The sequence below is a fragment of the Myotis daubentonii genome, chromosome 12, assembly GCF_963259705.1.
Source record: "Myotis daubentonii chromosome 12, mMyoDau2.1, whole genome shotgun sequence".
Lineage (NCBI taxonomy): Eukaryota > Metazoa > Chordata > Mammalia > Chiroptera > Vespertilionidae > Myotis > Myotis daubentonii.
Genome location: NC_081851.1, coordinates 70,485,660 through 70,505,455, shown reverse-complemented (window position 1 = coordinate 70,505,455; position 19,796 = coordinate 70,485,660). Strand labels below are relative to the sequence as shown.

Sequence of the window (19,796 nt, the reverse complement as noted above, 5' to 3'; positions counted from 1 at the left end):
GTTGCAGACTCCTCCCCAGCCGGACCCTGGTCAGGGCTCATGCAGGAGGCAACCAATCAATGTGTTTCTCTCACATCGATGTTTCTCTAAGTTTTTCCTTCTCACTTCCACTCTCCCTAAAAATCAATGGAAGAATATCCTCGGGTGAGGATTAATGACAACAACAAAAAATCAACCTAGATAGATGTAAAATGCCTTTCCTACAAATAAATAATCAATATAGTTATGTGCTAAATAAATCAATATGATCATATTTGATCTCTTGATTTGCTCATGATTAAGCATTTTACTACAGCAAACTTTATTCAATGTCCAATCAACCTCTGGATTAGGTTAGTATTCAAATACCACTTGGTAGTTTAAAAAATATGTTTACAAGATAATTACTAATGTTACAGCAAAAGCAATTTTTGTTGGCAGTATAATAGTTTGTTAGGCCTGTTGACAACAGGTAAGCATGGATAAATTATATTTGGTAAGAAAATGCAGGTAGGAATTGGGAGGGAGCATGAAACAGGCTTCCAGGCTATTGATAATACTATAGGTTATTTCTTGATATTAGTGATTGTTTTATGATAATTCACCTAGCTATAAATGTAAGAAACTAAATTATAATATACATAAATACAAAAAGTTTATTTTTTTACAGTGGTTTAAAAAACTGTTTGGCTATAGCTATGATGTGACATCTATTTACAGTTTAAAATAAAAATCTAATGAAAATTTATAGGCTTATTGTCCTTAAGTACAATATACTTTAGGATTAAGTTTTTAACCACAAGAACTATCAATACAATGCAGTCATATAAAGGCACAGGAAAATTAAATTGCCAGTGATGCTGAGTGAAATAGGAGACTAAAAATGCAAAGGACTTTACAGTTTACTTGTAACATCTGAACGCTTATTCTAAGTTTTTAAATTTTTTATTATTAGGGTATAGAGAAAATCAGCAAATAAAATATTACTTATCTAAATAATACTATTAATTATTTATGCCCAATTATGTTTCCTAAACCTTCAAAAATATTTTTTTGAAAAAATGCCTGCACAATAATACTATTTACTATGGGAGGAAATGCTGTATTTGTCCAATCTACTTTGGAAACTCCACAAAAATGTTCAGTTAATAAAAAGGCAAAAATCCTATCTAATAAAAGGATAATATGCAAATTAACCATCACTCCGTCACAAAGATACCGGCACCCATAGCCACAACATGGAGGCACCCGGTCCCCTCAGCTCCACCGGAGTCCCCCAGTCCTGGGGGGACGGCCGCTGAGAGTGGGCAGCATTAGAGGCCTGGTGGAATGCTTGCTTCATCACTGCGGCAACGAGGCAAGCATTCCGCCCTGGCCGTGGAGGGCCTCTGGGCAGCGGGCACAGAACGGCCAGGCCCCGCAGAGAGCAGAGAACCATGGGGAGTGGGCCTAAGCCATCAGGGCTCCTGGATTGGAGAGTGCTCCCAGATTGAAAAGGGTGCAGGTCAACCTGAGGGACCCTCCTCCACCTCCACCGTGAACAATATTTGTTCAATAAAGTACCTTCATTAGAAATATCAGTTCTTCATAATTTGCTAATAATATATTAATTACAGAATAAGAGCAATAAACCTGTTCTTCTCTAAGCTATACGAACAGTGAGAACGAGTAAAACTGCCTAGTAAAATACAAGTACCCGGCATTTACAATACACCAAATCATCTGAAAATCCATTTCAATAAAGAAGATTAACTCCTACAGAATTAATTCCTCTAGATGTACCAGTCATTGATTTATAATCCTTGGGGCAAACGTACTTTCATCATGTTCCAGCTCCAGCCCTACAAATTTGGGGTTCTTCAGTTCAGAACCTAGACATGCCTCAGAAAAGAACAGTAGTATACTCCTCAGTCCATAACTAAATGTGGGACCCAAATACAGTAATCAGAGATTTAGAGACTATGGACAGAAGGTGATTCTCGATAGAGGCTTCTGATTGGAAAGTACCTAAATACAAAAGAGGCCTGACCTAACAAGCAAATCAGCTCATGGCAAATGCCAAATTAGGTCATTAAGGACTATCAATAGCTACTAATAAGATACATTACAACAATGTAGAAAGTAGCGTAACGGCACTTTTCCAATGCAGAAAATAAAAACTCAGAATGCCAGTGGGATAAACATTATTTCAAATTATACAAGATATAGACCTCTGCAGCCAAAAATTACCTACTTGGCAATATTACACATATGTTACTTGTATATATTTTTCTTTTCTTCCACCTAAACTTTCTAGTGTATTATTTCATAAAGTGTTTTACAAACCTTCTTCTTCACCTTCAGTAGAGACTTCATGATGATTTTGTATCCCATAACTATTTCTTCTCAGTGACTTTCTTCGCCTTTTCACTCTTGAATACATATCCATGTTTTCCTTTTAAAGAAAGAAATCTGTCAAATATTAACATGGAATGTATTTCTGGCAATAAATAATATAACCCAATGGGACATGCCTACTCAATAAAATTCACTGAGCGCCTATTTACAAGGCACAGATTCATGAAAATGGAGCTCCCTGAATTCAATAAGTATAAGGGACAAGAGAATAAACAAACAAAGCTTATAAAATATTTGAAAATTGTAAACTATAATGCCATGGAATACTGTCTCCTGCAAGCAAATTACAGACTAGTAGGATGAAACAAATCACAGGTAACTATAAAAGAAAGTAAACAAAGTTAAACGCCATAAAGAAAGGTACTAAGTAGAATTCAAAGAGACAATGTCTTCTTGATAAGGGCAGGGAAGCGAGGCAACATTTGAAATGAACCTTGAAACAAGAAAGGATTACATCAGTCCCTAACCAGAAGTATTAAGAGAAGTAAAAGTCAGTTGAACAAGAATGATTTGTTTGTATTTGGTTAATAGTGTTGAGAAGATAAAAGTTGAAAACAGATTATGAAAGCCAAAGTATTTTTAATTAATTCAGTACACAATAAAAAAAAACATTAAAGGTTCACATCAGAAAAGTTACAAAATCAGAACTGTATTTTCAGATGACTATTCTGGAAAAAGTAGAGAGAGAATTTTTAGGGGAATTGTGACAAGTAGGGAATGGAATAAAAGAAGCAAGAAAGCAAAAAAGTCGCAAGGTAAAAATGAAGAAGGAACAATTCTATTAATCCAAGAAAGTCCAAATGCTGTTGACTCTCCCCTTTTATTCCTCAGTAGAAATTAAAAATTGCAAAGGTTGTTTAAGTATACTCACAAATTCTGTATCTGTCCACATTCGAAGTCGTTCCACTTCTCCTGATCGACGATTCCGTCTAATGTTAATGTTGTCCATTTCTTGCAGTACAGCTTCAGCAGTACTATAATCACATAATAAAACTAGGGTTTAGACAATTGTGGAACCATACATTGTGTCATCCACATAAAAGAGATCTTCACCAAAGCATAACTAAATCATCTCCGATATGTAACTGTATATAACATCCCTCTTTGAATTGGGGTCCATCAGAACCAAAAGACCTTCTACCTTAATATATTTATTTAAGTAAAACTTACGAAATAGAAGACTTTTGTTTATAAGGCTCCAAAATATTCAAATCCACAATGCCACTAAAAAAACTGACTACCAGATCCAAGGCACTGAAAAAAGTAACTAATTTAATCTTTTTATTTGAAGATGATGTTATGATTCATACAAAACAGAATTTGTAAAAAGTTTAAAGCCAATAAGGTAACAGAACAGGTCTTTCTATAAATTAGAGAATACTGACATCCACAAAATACATGCTGACATTAGAACATTTCACCTTTCAAACACTATGTTTCCAGACACTGGTCTAAGTATCTAACAAAAGTACATCTGAAACTAATACAAATAATATTGAATGTAAACTGTAATAGAAAAAAGTAAAAATAATAACTAATACTCAAATTTGACATTACCACTACAGAATATAATTTCCAGAATATAAGGGATTATACTGACCTCCCTTCTCCAGGTATTTGCAAGAATTAAGTATGATAATCTATCACCTGAGAAGAATCACGTTTCATTGGAGGTCGATGCTGAGCAATCAGCTAGGCTTGCTCACTAGCTACATCCCACATACCCAGTCTCAAAAAGATCATCAATTCAAAATCTTAACTAAGCAAAATTATATATTAATAATGGAGCTTAATGTTGTTTGAAAATTGTCAAAGCTACAAATGTTAAATGAGAAAATATTAAATGACTATAGTAAAGACAGAATAAAATTATTTTTATAGTATCTCACTATGCAAAAAAGCTTAATTAACAATGAGAAAATTTTTAACTATTACATAAATTGTATTAAATCTAGTAAACTAACTAGAAACTGACAATCACTGCTAACCACTGTTAATTCAAATTGTTATAAAATAATTGTATTTATTACTAAGTCAGTGCCTAAGTTGTTTTTAAAAGCATAACTGTCTTAAAAATCAAATAATTAGCCCAGCCAGTGTGGCTCAGTGGTTGAGTGTTGACCTATGAACCAGGAGGTCACAAGTTCCATTCCCAGTCAGGGTATATGCCCAGATTGCAGGCTCCATCCCCAGTGGGAGGCATGCAGGAGGCAGCCGATTAATGATTCTCATCACTGATGTTTCTCTCTCTCTTTCTCTCTCCCTTTATCTCTGAAATCAATTTTAAAAATTATTTTTTAAAATCAAATAATTAAATGAAACTGCTTACTACATAAGCATTCATACCTATTTACTAGTTGATCAAATAACAAACTCTGGTTCACGCTTTCAAATCTGTTTTTCCTGGAACGACAACTTTTTCTGACTTCCATGTCACCATTCATACAAGAAAGGTCTCCATCTCCCTTCTTTTCCCCTCGAAGGGGATGGCTTCGAAGGGCTACAAAAAGAGAGATAATTCCCATTTCAAAGTACAGAGTATAAAAAGAGAGGGGAAAAAAATCAAAACATTACTTTTAAAAGACAACAAGAGTTTTAATATAACCTCTTAAATGGCTTTAATATCCAATAATCTAACATTTCTATAAATGTTTACAATCTGTCTTAATAATTTAAATTATTTCCCTTGTATGGATTTTTCAACACTTAACAATTACATATGTATTTATTGTGACTGAAATCCAGTCATTTGCTGAGCATACTAGTAAATCACTCTGTTTACCCACATTAAATACTTTAATTCTAACAACATTAAAAGAATTTCAATACTAACCAGTTTCATAATAGAATACTCACATAGACTACTATGTCCGTTTGGTAATGTAGCACCAGGCTGAGAAGTTAACCTAAAACACAATTATATTTAATATGCAAACATATCAATATTCATTTAAAGGAGCAAGAAATGCAATACTGGTGGAATCATTTTAATCTTTAAAATGTCAGTAATATAGTATTACTTTATTTAAGAGTAAAGACTTTTTTTACTCTAACATTGATAATATACCAATTAATAAAATATACTGAGTCATTTTCATTACTTCAAGAACAGCTTTAATAATAGAACTTATTATCTCTTTAACTCTGTAAATTAAATCCAAATAAAAGGCTTAAGCCTAACATATGCCATAAATTAACTGAGGCCATTAGTAGCAATTGTCACAGACATTTACTATTGATTTGGTTGACAAAATAAAATTGAAACAATAAAAAAATTTATTCATGCCGAAACCGGTTTGGCTCAGTGGATAGAGCGTCGGCCTGCGGACTGAAAGGTCCCAGGTTCGATTCCGGTCAGGGGCATGTACCTGGGTTGCGGGCATATCCCCAGTGGGAGATGTGCAGGAGGCAGCTGATCGATGTTTCTCTCTCATCGATGTTTCTAACTCTCTATCTCTCTCCCTTCCTCTCTGTAAAAAATCAATAAAATATATTTAAAAAAAAATTTATTCAAACAGTAATTTGTAAGAAAAAAAAGTACTGAACACCAATACCATATAATAATTTATTCAAATATTTTATTACACATTCTAAACTGAAAATAAAAACTCAACTACTTTCTCCAAACAGTCATTGTATAATTCTCTCTCTTGGGTGGAGGAAGAAAAATGTTAGATACTTACATGGTCATCAAAACATAAAGACTTAAGGAAACAGTCACCATACACCTAACTATAATTAGAAAGCTCAAAAACTAAATTGTTACAGAATAAAAGAGCTGTCAATATAAAGTTATCGGAGTATTTTTTTAACCCAACAATAATCATTTTCAAAGAAAAAACCAATGGGAGGACATTTAGAAAATAGTTAATATTTATAACTATGTTCTACTATTTATGTGGTTTGCAGAATTTTTTAACTAAAATATTCTAATGTTTTTAGTTACTCCGTAGCTCTTTGTGTTAAATCATAAATGTTAAGTGTTATAATTGTTAATTGTAAATATCCCTGCCTAATAAAGGTCACAGCTAGGATGATTAAAATATATGAACAAAAACTCAAACTACTATCTGTCTTCAGACTGTGGAGAAAACAAAAACTCCAGCCCTCCTTTCCCCCAGAAAACAACAAAACTATCTTTTTCTAATATACTACCTCTTGGAAAGTATTTCATTTTTAGCACCTTTGTATACCAAGTACACAATTCTCCTGGCATATGAATTTGAGTATAAAGTAATGAAACTGATGTATTAACAGGACATTCTTTAGATTACACATGTAGAATTCTCTATAATCAATCTCAAAATCCACTTAAAACCAAATTTAAAAATCTATTTTATTCATAAATATACTTTGGCTTTGAACCCAACATAACATTACCTCAGTCTGATCAATTTATTCACAAATCTTGGCTCCAAATGAATTTTAGCTGCATGCCAAACTAAATGGTTATCCCTAGCTGGTTTGGCTCAGTGGATAGAGCGTTGGCCTGCAGAATGAAGGGTCCTGGGTTCAATTCCCAGTCAAGGGCACGTGCCTTGGTTGCAGGCTTGAACCCCAGTTGGGGGTGTGCAGGAGGCAGCCAATCAATGATTCTCTCTCATCATTGATGTTTCTATCTCTCTCTCCCTCTTCCTTCCTGTCTGAAATCAATAAAAATATATTTTAAAAAACTAAATGGTTAAAATTATACACACTTGAATTAAAAGAATAAAACGTTAACCCTAAAATATATTTCTATAAAAGAAATCTAAAACTTTTCTGAACAATAGCAACGTCACTTGGGGGTAAAAGCACAGTAAGGTTTTTTTTTGTTTTGTTTTGTTTTGTTTTTTAATATATTTTATTGATTTTTTACAGAGAGGAAGGGAGAGAGATAGAGAGTTAGAAACATCGATCAGCCGCCTCCTGCACATCTCCTAATGGGGATGTGCCCGCAACCCAGGTACATGCCCTTGACCGGAATCGAACCTGGGACCCTTCAGTCCACAGGCCGACGCTCTATCCACTGAGCCAAACCGGTTTCGGCAGCACAGTAAGTTTTTTGTCCCTCTGAAGAAACAATACTTAGTTGGCTTTTACTTCTTTGCTAATGAGAGATGTTTTATGGGGGGAAGGGAACACTAGTTCTTCAATCTAATTATCTTACAATTACATATTGTCATCATTTTACCATTATCATTTCTCTTATAAAAGAGAGAAATTTATTTGTTTTTAAAGGAGATAAAATCAAATACTCTGTCTATAAAGAGAGAATACTGAGATTTTAAGGGTTGGCCTGACTATACAATATTATGTGTCTAAAAAGTCTCTTGAATCAATGTTCCCAAAAGTTAATTACTTAAGCCCTGGCCAGAGTGTGGCTCAGTTGACTGAGTGTCGTTCCATTCACCAAAAGGTTGGATTCAAGGTCAGGACACATACCCAGGTTGCAGATTTGATCCCCTGTCAGGATACATAGGGGAAACAACTGGTTGATGTTTCTCTCTCACATCAATGTTTCTCTCTCTTTCTCTCTCTCTCTCTCTCTCTCTCTCTCTCTCTCTCTCTCTCTCTCTCTGCCTCCCTCCCTCTCCCTTTCTTTTTCTCTCTCTCAAATCAATAAAAACCTATTTTGGAGGAAAAAATTTGATTACTTAAAATGTAACCAGGTTCACTACTTAAATGAATCCTCCAAGAAACCCTTTATAATTATAAAGTCTCCTTTGTTTATTTTTAAAAAGGAGAATTTGATGGGGAATATTTCCCTATATCTCTGTTTCCTAAATTTTTTAAATAGAGATAGTATCACTTTATATTAGATGATCATTATATTAGAGTTTTTTTATTGTTGTTTTTTATATTAGATTTTTTTAAACCTTTAATTATCTGTAGCAACTACCAGATTTAAAAAGCATTTCTTATTCTCCCTTTCCCATATAAACCCAAGGCATTTAATGATTTAGAGGGTTTTAAACCTCAATTCAGTAAATGTCTCATTTTGGAAAACCTTAAGCATTATCACCCTTCAATTCCAATTTGCCTCAGCAGTCTAACATAGCTGGTTATATTTCACTTAATCTCATTATTCTCTCATCTGATGACAAAACAAGTTTTTCATGTATAATGCATTTAAGTTTACAGTTTGTCTTATCAAAGATTTAATTTTGTATCTTAGAGTATGCCCTTTTATTATTCCAGAAACATCAAATGCATGCCACTTTCCCCAAGCTGCCTACAACACACCAGGCCTCCAAGTTAAATAAATGTCTACTGGCTAAATGTCAGCTGACAAGAGTCAGTAAAATGGTACTCTACTCAAAATATTTGAAAAAAATAAAAATAAAAAATATTTGTAAGTGCCAACATCTATCTAGGTTAGCATGTATATGTGTTAGTTTCTACGTATAAGATAAAGAACATATGCTAAATACTTTCTGATCAAACAAAATCCTCAATTTACAAAAAATGATCAATCATTATAATTACATTGATGAACTTGGACCTCCAAATATATATGCCCAGATTTCTCCCCAAAAGAAAACTCAATCAATTTCAAATCTTTTATGAAGACTTTGAAATTCTAGTTTCACTTTTACCTCTCCATCAATTACTAGTCTCTAAAAAGAAATCATTTTACCAATCAACAGTAATTTCTTTAAAGAATTTTGATCTTTAGAAAGTCCAAAGGACTCATTATTTTTCACCCTAGCTAGTTTGGCTCAGTGGATAGAGCAGTGACCTGAGGATTGAAGGGTCCCAGGTTTGATTCCAGTCAAGGGCACATGCCCGGGTTGCAGGCTCGATCCCCAGTGTGGGGCATGCAGGAGGCAGCTGATCAATGATTCTTTCTCATCAATGATGTTTCTATCTCTTTCTACCTCTCCCTTCCTCTCTGAAATCAATTAAAAATATTTTTAAAAAGAGATTAATTATTTTTCATAGCTAATACTAAGTTTTATCTATATTCAATTTTTCTCAAAATGAAATGTATTTCTAAGGAATTATTTTTATGAAAGAAATTCCATAATTTACCCTTAATGCTCATAAGAACTTAGATTACAAAATAAAGAATCAGGATTCTTAGGTTCATGACATAAAAACAACCAGAAACCTTCAAATAAATACTGATATTTGTATTTATGCTATCTCAAAATATAAAATATATTTAGCTAAAAGTGTTGCTTAAAATTCAATTCTGTTAAATCTAATAAGTCACATGGCATTTTCTTTTCAAGTCATACAAAACCAAAAGATTGTAGCAGTGTAGCACTTACATTCCTAGATGAAAGTTTAACTCCAAAAACTTTTTAAAATGTGAAATGCTAAACATTATTCTTCTGCCAAAACAGAAATAGTAAATTTTATTACCATTCATTATGTAAGCTTTTTATTCAAAATGTGTTTAGTATTTTTTTAAAAGGAGTATCTTACTTTAATGTACCTAAATGTAATCAAAACTATCCCCCCAAAAATTTTTGACGTCTTTTTATATGAAAGATGTCAATTTACATAAAAGCCTTCTGAATGGATAAGATGTGGGAAATCTAGTGTATTACATCCTCAGACTTGAATCAAACTGTTAAAATTATCTTACAATTAAAGGTCAAACTTCAACACTAAAAGAACATCTTTTAGCAACATTTATCTAGAAAAAGAAGCCTAATTCACTTACTAAATAAATGCAAGAGACAGAATATAACAGAGAGATCAAATCTAGAAGTGTAATTAAAGGGAAGTACTCATCTTGAGAAATATCATTATACTGATCTGGATCTGTTTCATCTCACATATGAATGAGTATGAGAAAAAGGGGGAGGGGGAGAATCAACAGACTATAATTCCTGAATTTTTCTACTTAGTTCTCAGACAATGCAAAATAAAAATTTTTAATTCCACTATGCTGTACACCTGAAACTAATATGATATTGAATTATCAATTATAATGGAAAACAGAATTTTAGACCATACTAAAATAGGTAACATTCTTTGTAAATGTGCACTGCCTATCAAAGTTTATGTAACCCCAAAAATATTTTTCATTAAAGAAAATATATATAGGCCCTGGCCAGGTAGGTCAGTTGGTTAGAACATCATCACAAAATGCCAAGGTTGTGGGTTCAACCCTTAGTCAGGGCACATACAAAAAACAACCAATGAATGCATAAATAAGTGGAACAACAAATCGATGTTTCTCCCTCTCAAAAATTCAATTTTAAAAAAAGAATCCTATATAATAAAAGCCTAATATGCAAACCGACCGAATGGCAGAATGACCGGCAGAACGACCGGTCACTATGATGTGCACTGACCACCAGGGGGCAGACATTCAACACAGGAGCTGCCCCCAGCCCAAAGGCCCCAGGCCAAGGCAGGTGCCAGCGGGGGCCCCTCAATCGCCCCGCCAGTCACCCCACAGATCGGCCCTGATCGCCAGCCAGGCCTAGGGGTTCTACCCATACACGAATTTCATGCACCAGGCCTCTAGTGTGTGTGTATATATATATATAAATATATATGTGTGTGTGTATAGAGAGAGAAAGAGAAAGAGAGAGAGAGAGAGAGAGAATCAAAATATTTTTAAATATTTCAAGGATAAATGAAACCAAAGAATTTCCCTTTTATTTTAATCTGCCATGGGCATATCAGCACTTCTCTAAAAAGACTTTGGAGAAAAGAGAAGCCAAAATTCTGAGTTCAAAGTTTAAATCTTCTGTGTGTGTGTTTATCCTAGCTACATTAAATTATTACCATTTACTTTGATAAGTAAAACTAAGCTTTCCTGCTACATATTAAATCAGACACAAGCAATTTAAGTTGAAAGGATGGAGATAAATGAAAAGATTTCTTTAAACATTTATTTAGATGTTATTATATTTTGGTATATCAATTCAAGTGGAATCCTATCCTATATAATAAAAGCCTAATATGCTAAGTGTCCAACCATTCGTTCAACCGTTCAACCAGTTGCTAGGATGCGCACTGACCACCAGGGGGCAGATGCTCTGACGTAGGTTATCTTGCTGCTGGGTTCCAGCCCATCGGGACTAGGTGAGACGGGCCAGATACACCCTGGACAAATCTGTGCCTCAGGCTGGTTTCAGCCCAACCCCGCAGGCCAGGCTGAGGGACCCTACCAGGCCTCTAGTATTTAATAATTTTAGAAAGAAGACATTTTACCTATTTTCAAATAAAAAAATAATTCTAACCATATGTTCTTACTTAAATTTTCAGGACTAGCCCAGCTGGTGTGATTCAGTTGGTTGAGTGCTGTCCCATGCACTAGGAAGTTGCCAGTTCGATTCTGGTCAGGGCACATACCCAAATTGTGGGCTCAATCCCCAATAGGGGACATACAGGAGGCAGGTGATCAATGTTTCTCTCTCTCTCTCTCTCTCTCTCTCTCTCTCTCTCTCTCTCTCCCCCTGCCTTTCTCTCTAAACTCAATAAAAACATATTTAAATTTTTTTTCAGGACTGTACATATATATGCATATTTAAGACCTATCAAAATCCAACTGTTTTAGTAATAAGTTTCTAATTTTTAAGTATTTTTAGATACTAGCAGCTTTACAATTTATGAAAATTAGCATTAACATCAACTCTAAATCACATCAAATCATTCATGAAAAAATAATCGATGAGTTCTCACTTCTCACCTGGACTGTCCAGTTGATATATTCCATTCCTCTCGTTGACTAGTACTTCGTGATTTTGATTTGTCTTTGCAAACAGAATCAGGTTGTTTCAAAGTGCGTTTGGCTGGAGGAGACACGTGGCTATCACTTAAACTACCATCAACCTCAGATTTCTGAAAGACAGTGAAAAATGCATTTATTATTCCTATTAAAACACACAGAATTGTTAAATTGCATAAAGTACAGTATTCAACCAATAAATATTTACTGAATGAATCACTCTACAAGTGTAACATAATGTAATAATCTGTAACTACAGAAACAAAAATTAGAAAAATATGTTCAGTGTTTATATTTGAAAGCAGTTTCAAGCCTACAGAAAAGATGTGTGTATATCATCATTTTATGATATGACTAGTAGCCCTGCGCACAAATCCATGCACCAGTATGTCACCAGTGCTCGCTGCCACCTTCCAGTAGCTCTCCGCCCTCCTGTAGCTCCCTCGCCCCCCTCCCCCCACCTCCTCCTCATAGTTTGCTGCCCTGCCCCCTCCTGTAGCTCTCCACCACCCGACCGCTTGTAGCTCACTGCCCCACCCTCCTGCTGATCCGTGATCCAGTCATTATACAGTCGGCATAACGATCATTTGCATATTACATCTTTATTATATAGGATTCCTCATTCTTCTCCTAAGTACTCCATCATGTACCTCCCAAAACAAGGATACATTGTTACATTAGCATCATACAATCTACCTAATCAGGAAATTAACAATGACATAACACAGAGCGAATCCAGACACATGAAATTTTATCAAATGTCCCAACATGTCTCTCTTTCCCTTCTGGTTCAGGATCCTATCCAGGAACACATATTGTATTTAGTTATCAGATCTCTGTCTCCTTCAATATAAAACAGTTCTTTAGTCTTTCCCCATGTTTTATGACCTTGAGTGTAAAGAGTACAAAGCCTTTCATTCCCAAGGATGAATTTCATTCTAGGTCTATTTGATGTTCCTCATAACCAGATTCAGGCCATATATTCTTGGGAAGAATATACAGAAATTATATTGTGCATACTACATCTACCCATCATTATCACCTTGATTATTTGGTCAAGTTGTTGTCCACCAGGTTTCTCCACTGAAAAGTCTTATTTTCCCCTTTGTATTTCATTAAATTAGGTGGAATTATTCTGATAATTCAGCAATATCCTGTTTTTCATCAAACCACCACCCACCAGCCTCAGCATTCATTGACTATTTTTGCCTTTCTTCAATACCAGTATGACAATGATTATCTAATCCCATCATTCCTTCTACAATTTTTTAGTTGGCATTCTACTTTAAAGAGCTTTCCCCAGCCCTGGCCAGTTTGGCTTAGTGGATAGAGCGTCGGCCTGTGGACTGAGGGGTCCCAGGTTCGGTTCCGGTCAAGGGCATGTACCATGGTTGCGGGCACATCCCCAGTGGGGGGTGTGCAGGAGGCAGCTGATCGATGTTTCTCTCTCGTCAATGTTTCTAACTCTCTATCCTTCTCCCTTCCTCTCTGTAAAAAATCAATAAAGTATATATATTAAAAAAAAGAGCTTTCCCAACCCCACTTTGCCCAATTCATTTACTCATGCATTTATATCAATAGGCACAGTGGATTCTATATTGTTCTAGGAGTTATAACCCATTATTCTATTCATTTTGTTACTCAATTTATAAAAGTTTTGGCCATTTGGAGCCCTTTAAAAGTGATTCCTGTATCCTTTTGACATGTCCCCATCATTTTGAATATTTCCTTATTTCTGGCACAAAAGAAATCTCTAATCTTATACTTTCCCTCCCTGACCCCAGAATTAGCTATTTCTGCAAGGAGCCCTGGTTCCTTTCAATCAAGGATGGTACCTAGAAACCAACGTCTGGGCAATAGGTGCACTCACTGGGGGTTTCAATGCTATTGAGTCCTCTTAGCAGAGAGCGATAAAAAATATACGAAAAAAATGTATACACACACACACACACACACACACACACATCTATACCTATTTCTTTATCTGTGCATAAATAATAACAAATGTGTGTATACTAATGCTTCTAATTCTAATTCCACACCTTAAGTTTCTAGACTTTCCCTTTTCTGTTTCTAAGCCCTTCTCAGAGAGAAACCTCATTTCCAACCTCTTGAACACATTTATTTACTTATTTATTTTTAATATGTTTTTATTGATTTCAAAGAGAGGAGGGAGAGGGAGAGAGAGAGAGAGAGAAAAACATGGATGAGAAAGAAAGATCGATCAGCTGCCTCCTGCATGCCCCTACTGGGGATCAAGTCCAAAACCCAGGCCCATGCCCTGACCAGGAATCTAACCAACAACTTCCTGGTGAATGGGGTGATGTGCAAAAGCTGGGCCGGGCCATGTATTTATTTTTTATGTTCCCTCTCAATTAATTTGAAAGCTCCATCTACCATATTTCCATTATTGCCCCCCTAGCTGCATATCTTCAAACTACAGGAAAGTCACTGTCTGCACAGCAGCTCTCCTCTTCACCATGCAATTCCTTGGATACTAGGCGGATGGAAGAGAGAGTGGAGGGATGGATCTTTCCTTTGGAGAAATTTAGATCATATACTTTATCACTTGACATTTTAGATCAGTATTTCAAAGGAACATATGATCATTTTCAATATGGTACCATTAAAGATATTTGAGTTTGGTCTCCTTTTATGCTAAAAGTTTCTCTTTAAAATATATATAAAAACTATCCATTTCATAAATGCAGGCTTTTATATCATATTATCCCAAAGCAAGACAACTATATTACTCAAATAATTAGGAAAAATACAGCCACTAGCAAACAAACATAAGAAATATAATGTTTATTTAAAGGTACCCAACTACAGCCAATAGAATGAATTTACTTACTAAAAATTTTTTCACAGAAAAACCAATTTCTAATTTTGTGATTTAATACATTTACAATGAGACAGTTTTAAAGCCACAAGACCACACACATACTAAAAGGCACAAAGAGAAAATCAATTAAAAATTCAAACATCAGAGTGACTATTTAAGAATAATAAACATGTTAGTTGTGTAACATGCATCACAACTTATCAGTTTAAGTTCCCAAGAAAAACTGGTTAGCTACTTCCAAACTATCCTCAATAGACTACCTCTGTCACTCCAAATGTGCTCCACTCCAATCAGAAACCAATTTTGGCAAGATCCCCAGATGATTCTTATGCACATTAGGATTTGAAAAGCAGTGCTATAACATGTTCAACAAGCACTGGGTGAGGAAGCAATGTCATCTGCTCTAAGTTAAGGCATATTTATGAACACAAAAACTGATACCTATAAAACTACTTTAACAATTTAGATATCCAAGCCAGCATTACTCCTTCTAATCAAATCCCACCACTCACTCTTTAAGACCCATCTCTACCCTGAATCTTATCTGAAGAATCTAACCTAATTGACATTTCCCCTCTACTAGCTGCAACTTTACAATACATTTTGGCAATTAATTATATTCAATTAGCAATATGTATTCAAAACTGATTCTAACAGCCCTGGCTGGTTTGGCTCAGTGGATAGAGCGTCAGACTGAAGGGTCCCAAGGGCACATGCCCAGGTTGCGGGCTTGATCCCCAATAGGGGGAGTGCAGGAGGCAGCCGATCAATCATTCTCATCATAGATGTTTCTATCTCTCTCTCTCCCTTCCTCTCTGAAACCAATAAAAATATAATATTTAAAAAAAAATTGCCGAAACCGGTTTGGCTCAGTGGATGGAGCGTCGGCCTGCGGACTGAAAGGTCCCAGGTTCGATTCCGGTCAAGGGCATGTACCTGGGTTGCGGGCACTTCCCCAGTGGGGAGTGTGCAGGAGGCAGCTGATCGATGCTTCTCTCTCATAGATGTTTCTAACTCTCTATCTCTCTCCCTTCCTCTCTGTAAAAAATCAATAAAATATATTTTTAAAAAAATTTTTTTTAACTGATACTAACAGCTTACCTGGTATTTAAGTAGTATTCAAGATCCAAGTCTTGAGATTCTAGCAAGATTTTAAGTTCTTTAATTTTAAAAAAAAAAATGACCCTCTTTTTTTTTTTTTTTTTTTTCAGGGGAGAGCTCGAACGCAGTCCCCCACTACCACAAATTATGCAATCGAGTTTCCTACATTTGGGGAAAACGCAGGGGTCAGCACATCCGGAGTGTAGTGAATACGCCTCACCCTGGGAAAACCACCTTCGTGATCATGGTATCTGCCCTGCCAGGTAAGCATCCTATTTCTTTCTAATTCCACACAACAGCAAGCAAAAAAAAAAAAGCAAGATTTCCCCAAATTTGTTCAATAAATTATTAATAGGAATTATTATGGAGGGGGAAAGGGAAATTATTAGGGGAAACAAAGGAAGGCTAATGATGAAATAAATTTCAGAATCAATGAGGTCCAAGGTTTTTGGCTGCAAGGCTTCTAAAAGTTTTTAATATGTTAATATGCAGTGTAAATCTCCAAGTATGAAAGACAGTATAGGACATTTCACAAATTTACTTGATCAAGTCTCTTTTTTCATGAAGCATATATAGGTAATAAAGTTTCACAAACATACCCTGGGAATAAGTACTATGTACTTAAGTACTTATTGAAATAAAGAAAAATTAATAAAATATTTTAGTTATTATATAATAACTTGAAATAATTTGAGTTATTATATAACTCTGATTATCTGTTTACATGAGTTTATATGTTTACTGGTCAGTCTCTCATATTCTACTGGCTTTTTTCAGTTCCATTCAAAGCACCTCTCATAGTGCTGTCCACATACTACCTGAACCAGAAGTCACCTTAATTGCTCACTGAAGAAACATAACCTGTTAAACTAGAATTTCTTGAGGTGAGATTTTTTTTTTTAATATATTTTATTGATTTTTTCACAGAGAGGAAGGGAGAGGGATAGAGAGCCAGAAACATCGATCAGCTGACTCTTGCATACCCCCGACTGGGGATGTGCCCGCAACCAAGGTACATGCCCTTGGCCGGAATCGAACCTGAGACCCTTCAGTCCGCAGGCCGACGCTCCATCCACTGAGCCAAACCGGTCAGGGCGAGGTGAGATATTTTTAACGAGGGCCTCCAAATGATTCTTAGTACACAGAAGTTTGAGGACCTCTGGTACATAATACAGTTTTTAGTATAATATGAGGCACATCATCCTAACTGCTGCACTGAACTATAGTACTTCTCTTATGGAAGGGTTTCAATCTTTACTTGGCTCTGTGACAGAAACCTCAGAATAAATAGCATTACAAAAAGATCCCTCCCTCTAAAGAAATCTAGAGATTAAGTAAAGCAAATGAACAAGATGTACATATGTGCAAAGTGATTACTTCAGCACCATTTTAGTAACTTCAAGCTTTGGGAAAGCTTTTACCTACAAAACTGATACTAACAGCTTACCTTTAATAGGATAATCACAGGTTCAACTTTAACTTTTTCATCTTCAAAGCATTTTGCCAGTTAATTATAACCTAATCCTTTGAGGAAAGGCGTTACTAGTTTCAGGCCAAAAAGTTTAAGAGAGGTTTTGCAATCTACCCACAGTCATTTAGCAATTTATGTCGGAGTCATTTCAATCCATGAATAAGAAAGGCATCTCAGACTAAGGGAATAATTTCACTTAACAAACGTTTATTGAGAACCTACTGTGTATATAAGACATGGGAGCAGTGGTAAAATGGAATAAGACCTATTTGAACTCAATATACAATTTATTGGGTTCACAAACAGGCATAGTGATGACAGATAACATATTATATTAAGTACTATAAGTATACAATTCTCTGAAAGCAAAAACTAAAAATAAGAACTGCTAGTAGAGATGAAGGAAAACATCATAAATGATGTGGACTTTATTTCATAACAACATCGTAATGGAGTGAATGGTCAAAGGAACAATAGATAGTAACACTATAGTAACAGTGTCAAATGCTACGAAAGTAAAAGTACAATGAAAAGATAGTCATCCAACCTAAGTGACTTTATTCTCTAAACTCTAATCTTCTAAAAAAGATAATTTTTCCAATTTGAAAAAATCATTTTATCCTCAAGTCTCATCAGCTACCACAAATACTGACCACTATTATACCACAAATCACACACAATTAGACAAAAGACCTTGAGAATAATGAAACAGAGGAGATTTTTATGCTACATAGGTTTTCAGGGAAGGCTTCATGCCCAGATCAGAATTTGTCAGAAATCCAGAACCTGGACTTTAATGTAAAGACTAAAAGAATATTTCCAAACATACCATTAAAAAATGAGAAACTTAAGGAAACAAATAAATTACCAGGCCACTAAATTAATTCAAGACTTGATGGTGGCCTCATCTAGAATTGTAAAAGTAGAAAATAAGAAATTGATTCCAGAAAGCAACATAACTAAGATATTAGTGAAACCTCTATTCAAATTAAGACATAGGGCAAGTATAAAAAGTGGTAGTTGATTTTTAGTGGGTGTAGGGGGAGGCCAGGGGACAGATGTTTAATGAAGAAGTATAATGCTGAATTCTGATTTTGAAAGTTGGGTTTAGAATTCTAGCCAGAAATCTAGGGAGATGTCTATCAGGTTGTAGAAAATGCAGCTCTGAGTAAGAATAAGTGAGAACTAGAGATATGAAATGGTAATAGAAGAATCATAGGTAATATAAGAATGAAAAAACAAAAAGGCAAACAGCAAAATCTTTAAAAATGGCTGCATTAAAGGGATGAGCAGAAAGGATCTCATATAAACTAAAGAAAAATAGTGTCTCATTAAAACAGGGAGAATGGAAGTTTGCTCCAAAAAGACCAAACAGAAGGAAAACTGATAAGCCTGTGCATTGGTAATCTACTAAGTAAATTAGTCACTGTACTTTCTGATAGGACAATTTCTGCAAAATGCTGACTGGAAATCACTAGATGAAGAACTGGGTGGTGAGAAAGTATAGATGATGACTACAGAGTTAGTTTTAGAGGAAGTCTCAGAATTAAGAAAGACAATAAAAAATAGTCTAAGGAGGTCACAAAGTCAAAGAAGTCAGGGAAGAATTTCCTTTTTGGAAAAGATAAGATGACCTGGTTTCTTGTAAACAGAAGAAAAGGAATCACAGAAGAGATTAAAATAAAATTAAATTTTAAAGAGAAAGCTAACTGATGCAAAAAAGATCCTAGGAGAGACAGGAAAAAAGAATGAGGAACACTATCCCCCCAGGCTAGATCAGAAAGTATATGGGTGCAATCAATGTTTTCCAATTTCCTTTATAGAACAGCCTTTTTTCTGCCTTTAAAAAAAAAAAAAGTATTCCTGTTGAAAGCTTAGCAAGTAGAGTCAATTTCTTTTGCTTTCATTTGTAAAACGAATGCACAGAGGCAGCAGTTACCATGACTGCAGAAAACAAAACTCTCACTGCTACTTATTTACTCAGGGCTAATACTATTCTACAAAGTCCTAAAACTCAAGGACACACAATGTCCTAAATTTTCCTCAAATATCACAAGAGTGCTAGCTTACTAGTTTAATATTTCTAAACAATCATCATGAAAGAATATGGAAAGGGGAAAAATACACAGAAATAAGCTTAGGCATTGTAAAAAGATAAAAATAGACCATTATAATTTAAAATGCATTTTTCTTCCTGGTAATTTTTTTAATTTGAAAATATCACATAGTTAAAATGAGAGAGAGACAGACAGACAGACAGACAGACACAATGTGGGCACTGAAAAATGCCAAGCTTAAAAGTTTGACAGCACCAGTCTTATACTACA

At 35.0% G+C, this 19,796-nt stretch overlaps 1 protein-coding gene and 1 non-coding gene across 11 annotated transcripts in view; both read right to left on the bottom strand.

Moving 5' to 3' along the window:
- Nucleotides 1-19,796, bottom strand: part of ATAD2B (ATPase family AAA domain containing 2B) — a 124,779-nt gene that overhangs the window by 93,080 nt on the left and 11,903 nt on the right. For 7 of the 10 annotated variants that reach the window (XR_009448034.1, XR_009448033.1, XM_059660431.1 and 4 more), the window contains exons 2-6: nucleotides 12,014-12,165; nucleotides 5,233-5,282; nucleotides 4,723-4,876; nucleotides 3,248-3,350; nucleotides 2,305-2,413 (exon numbers count right to left, since the gene is read on the bottom strand). Coding sequence is in view for 8 of the 10 variants with exons in the window: in XM_059660431.1 (XP_059516414.1) it covers nucleotides 2,305-2,413; nucleotides 3,248-3,350; nucleotides 4,723-4,876; nucleotides 5,233-5,282; nucleotides 12,014-12,165 (568 nt within the window). In the remaining 2 variants the exon portion in view is untranslated. Of the gene's footprint in view, nucleotides 1-2,304; nucleotides 2,414-3,247; nucleotides 3,351-4,722; nucleotides 4,877-5,232; nucleotides 5,283-6,756; nucleotides 7,020-12,006; nucleotides 12,166-19,796 lie in introns of those variants that run through there. The other 3 variants (XM_059660434.1, XM_059660435.1, XM_059660437.1) reach the window with 3 other exon arrangements.
- On the bottom strand, nucleotides 16,106-16,269 carry LOC132214108 (U1 spliceosomal RNA). Its single transcript, XR_009448203.1, has one exon. It is a non-coding gene; the product is annotated as a U1 spliceosomal RNA (small nuclear RNA).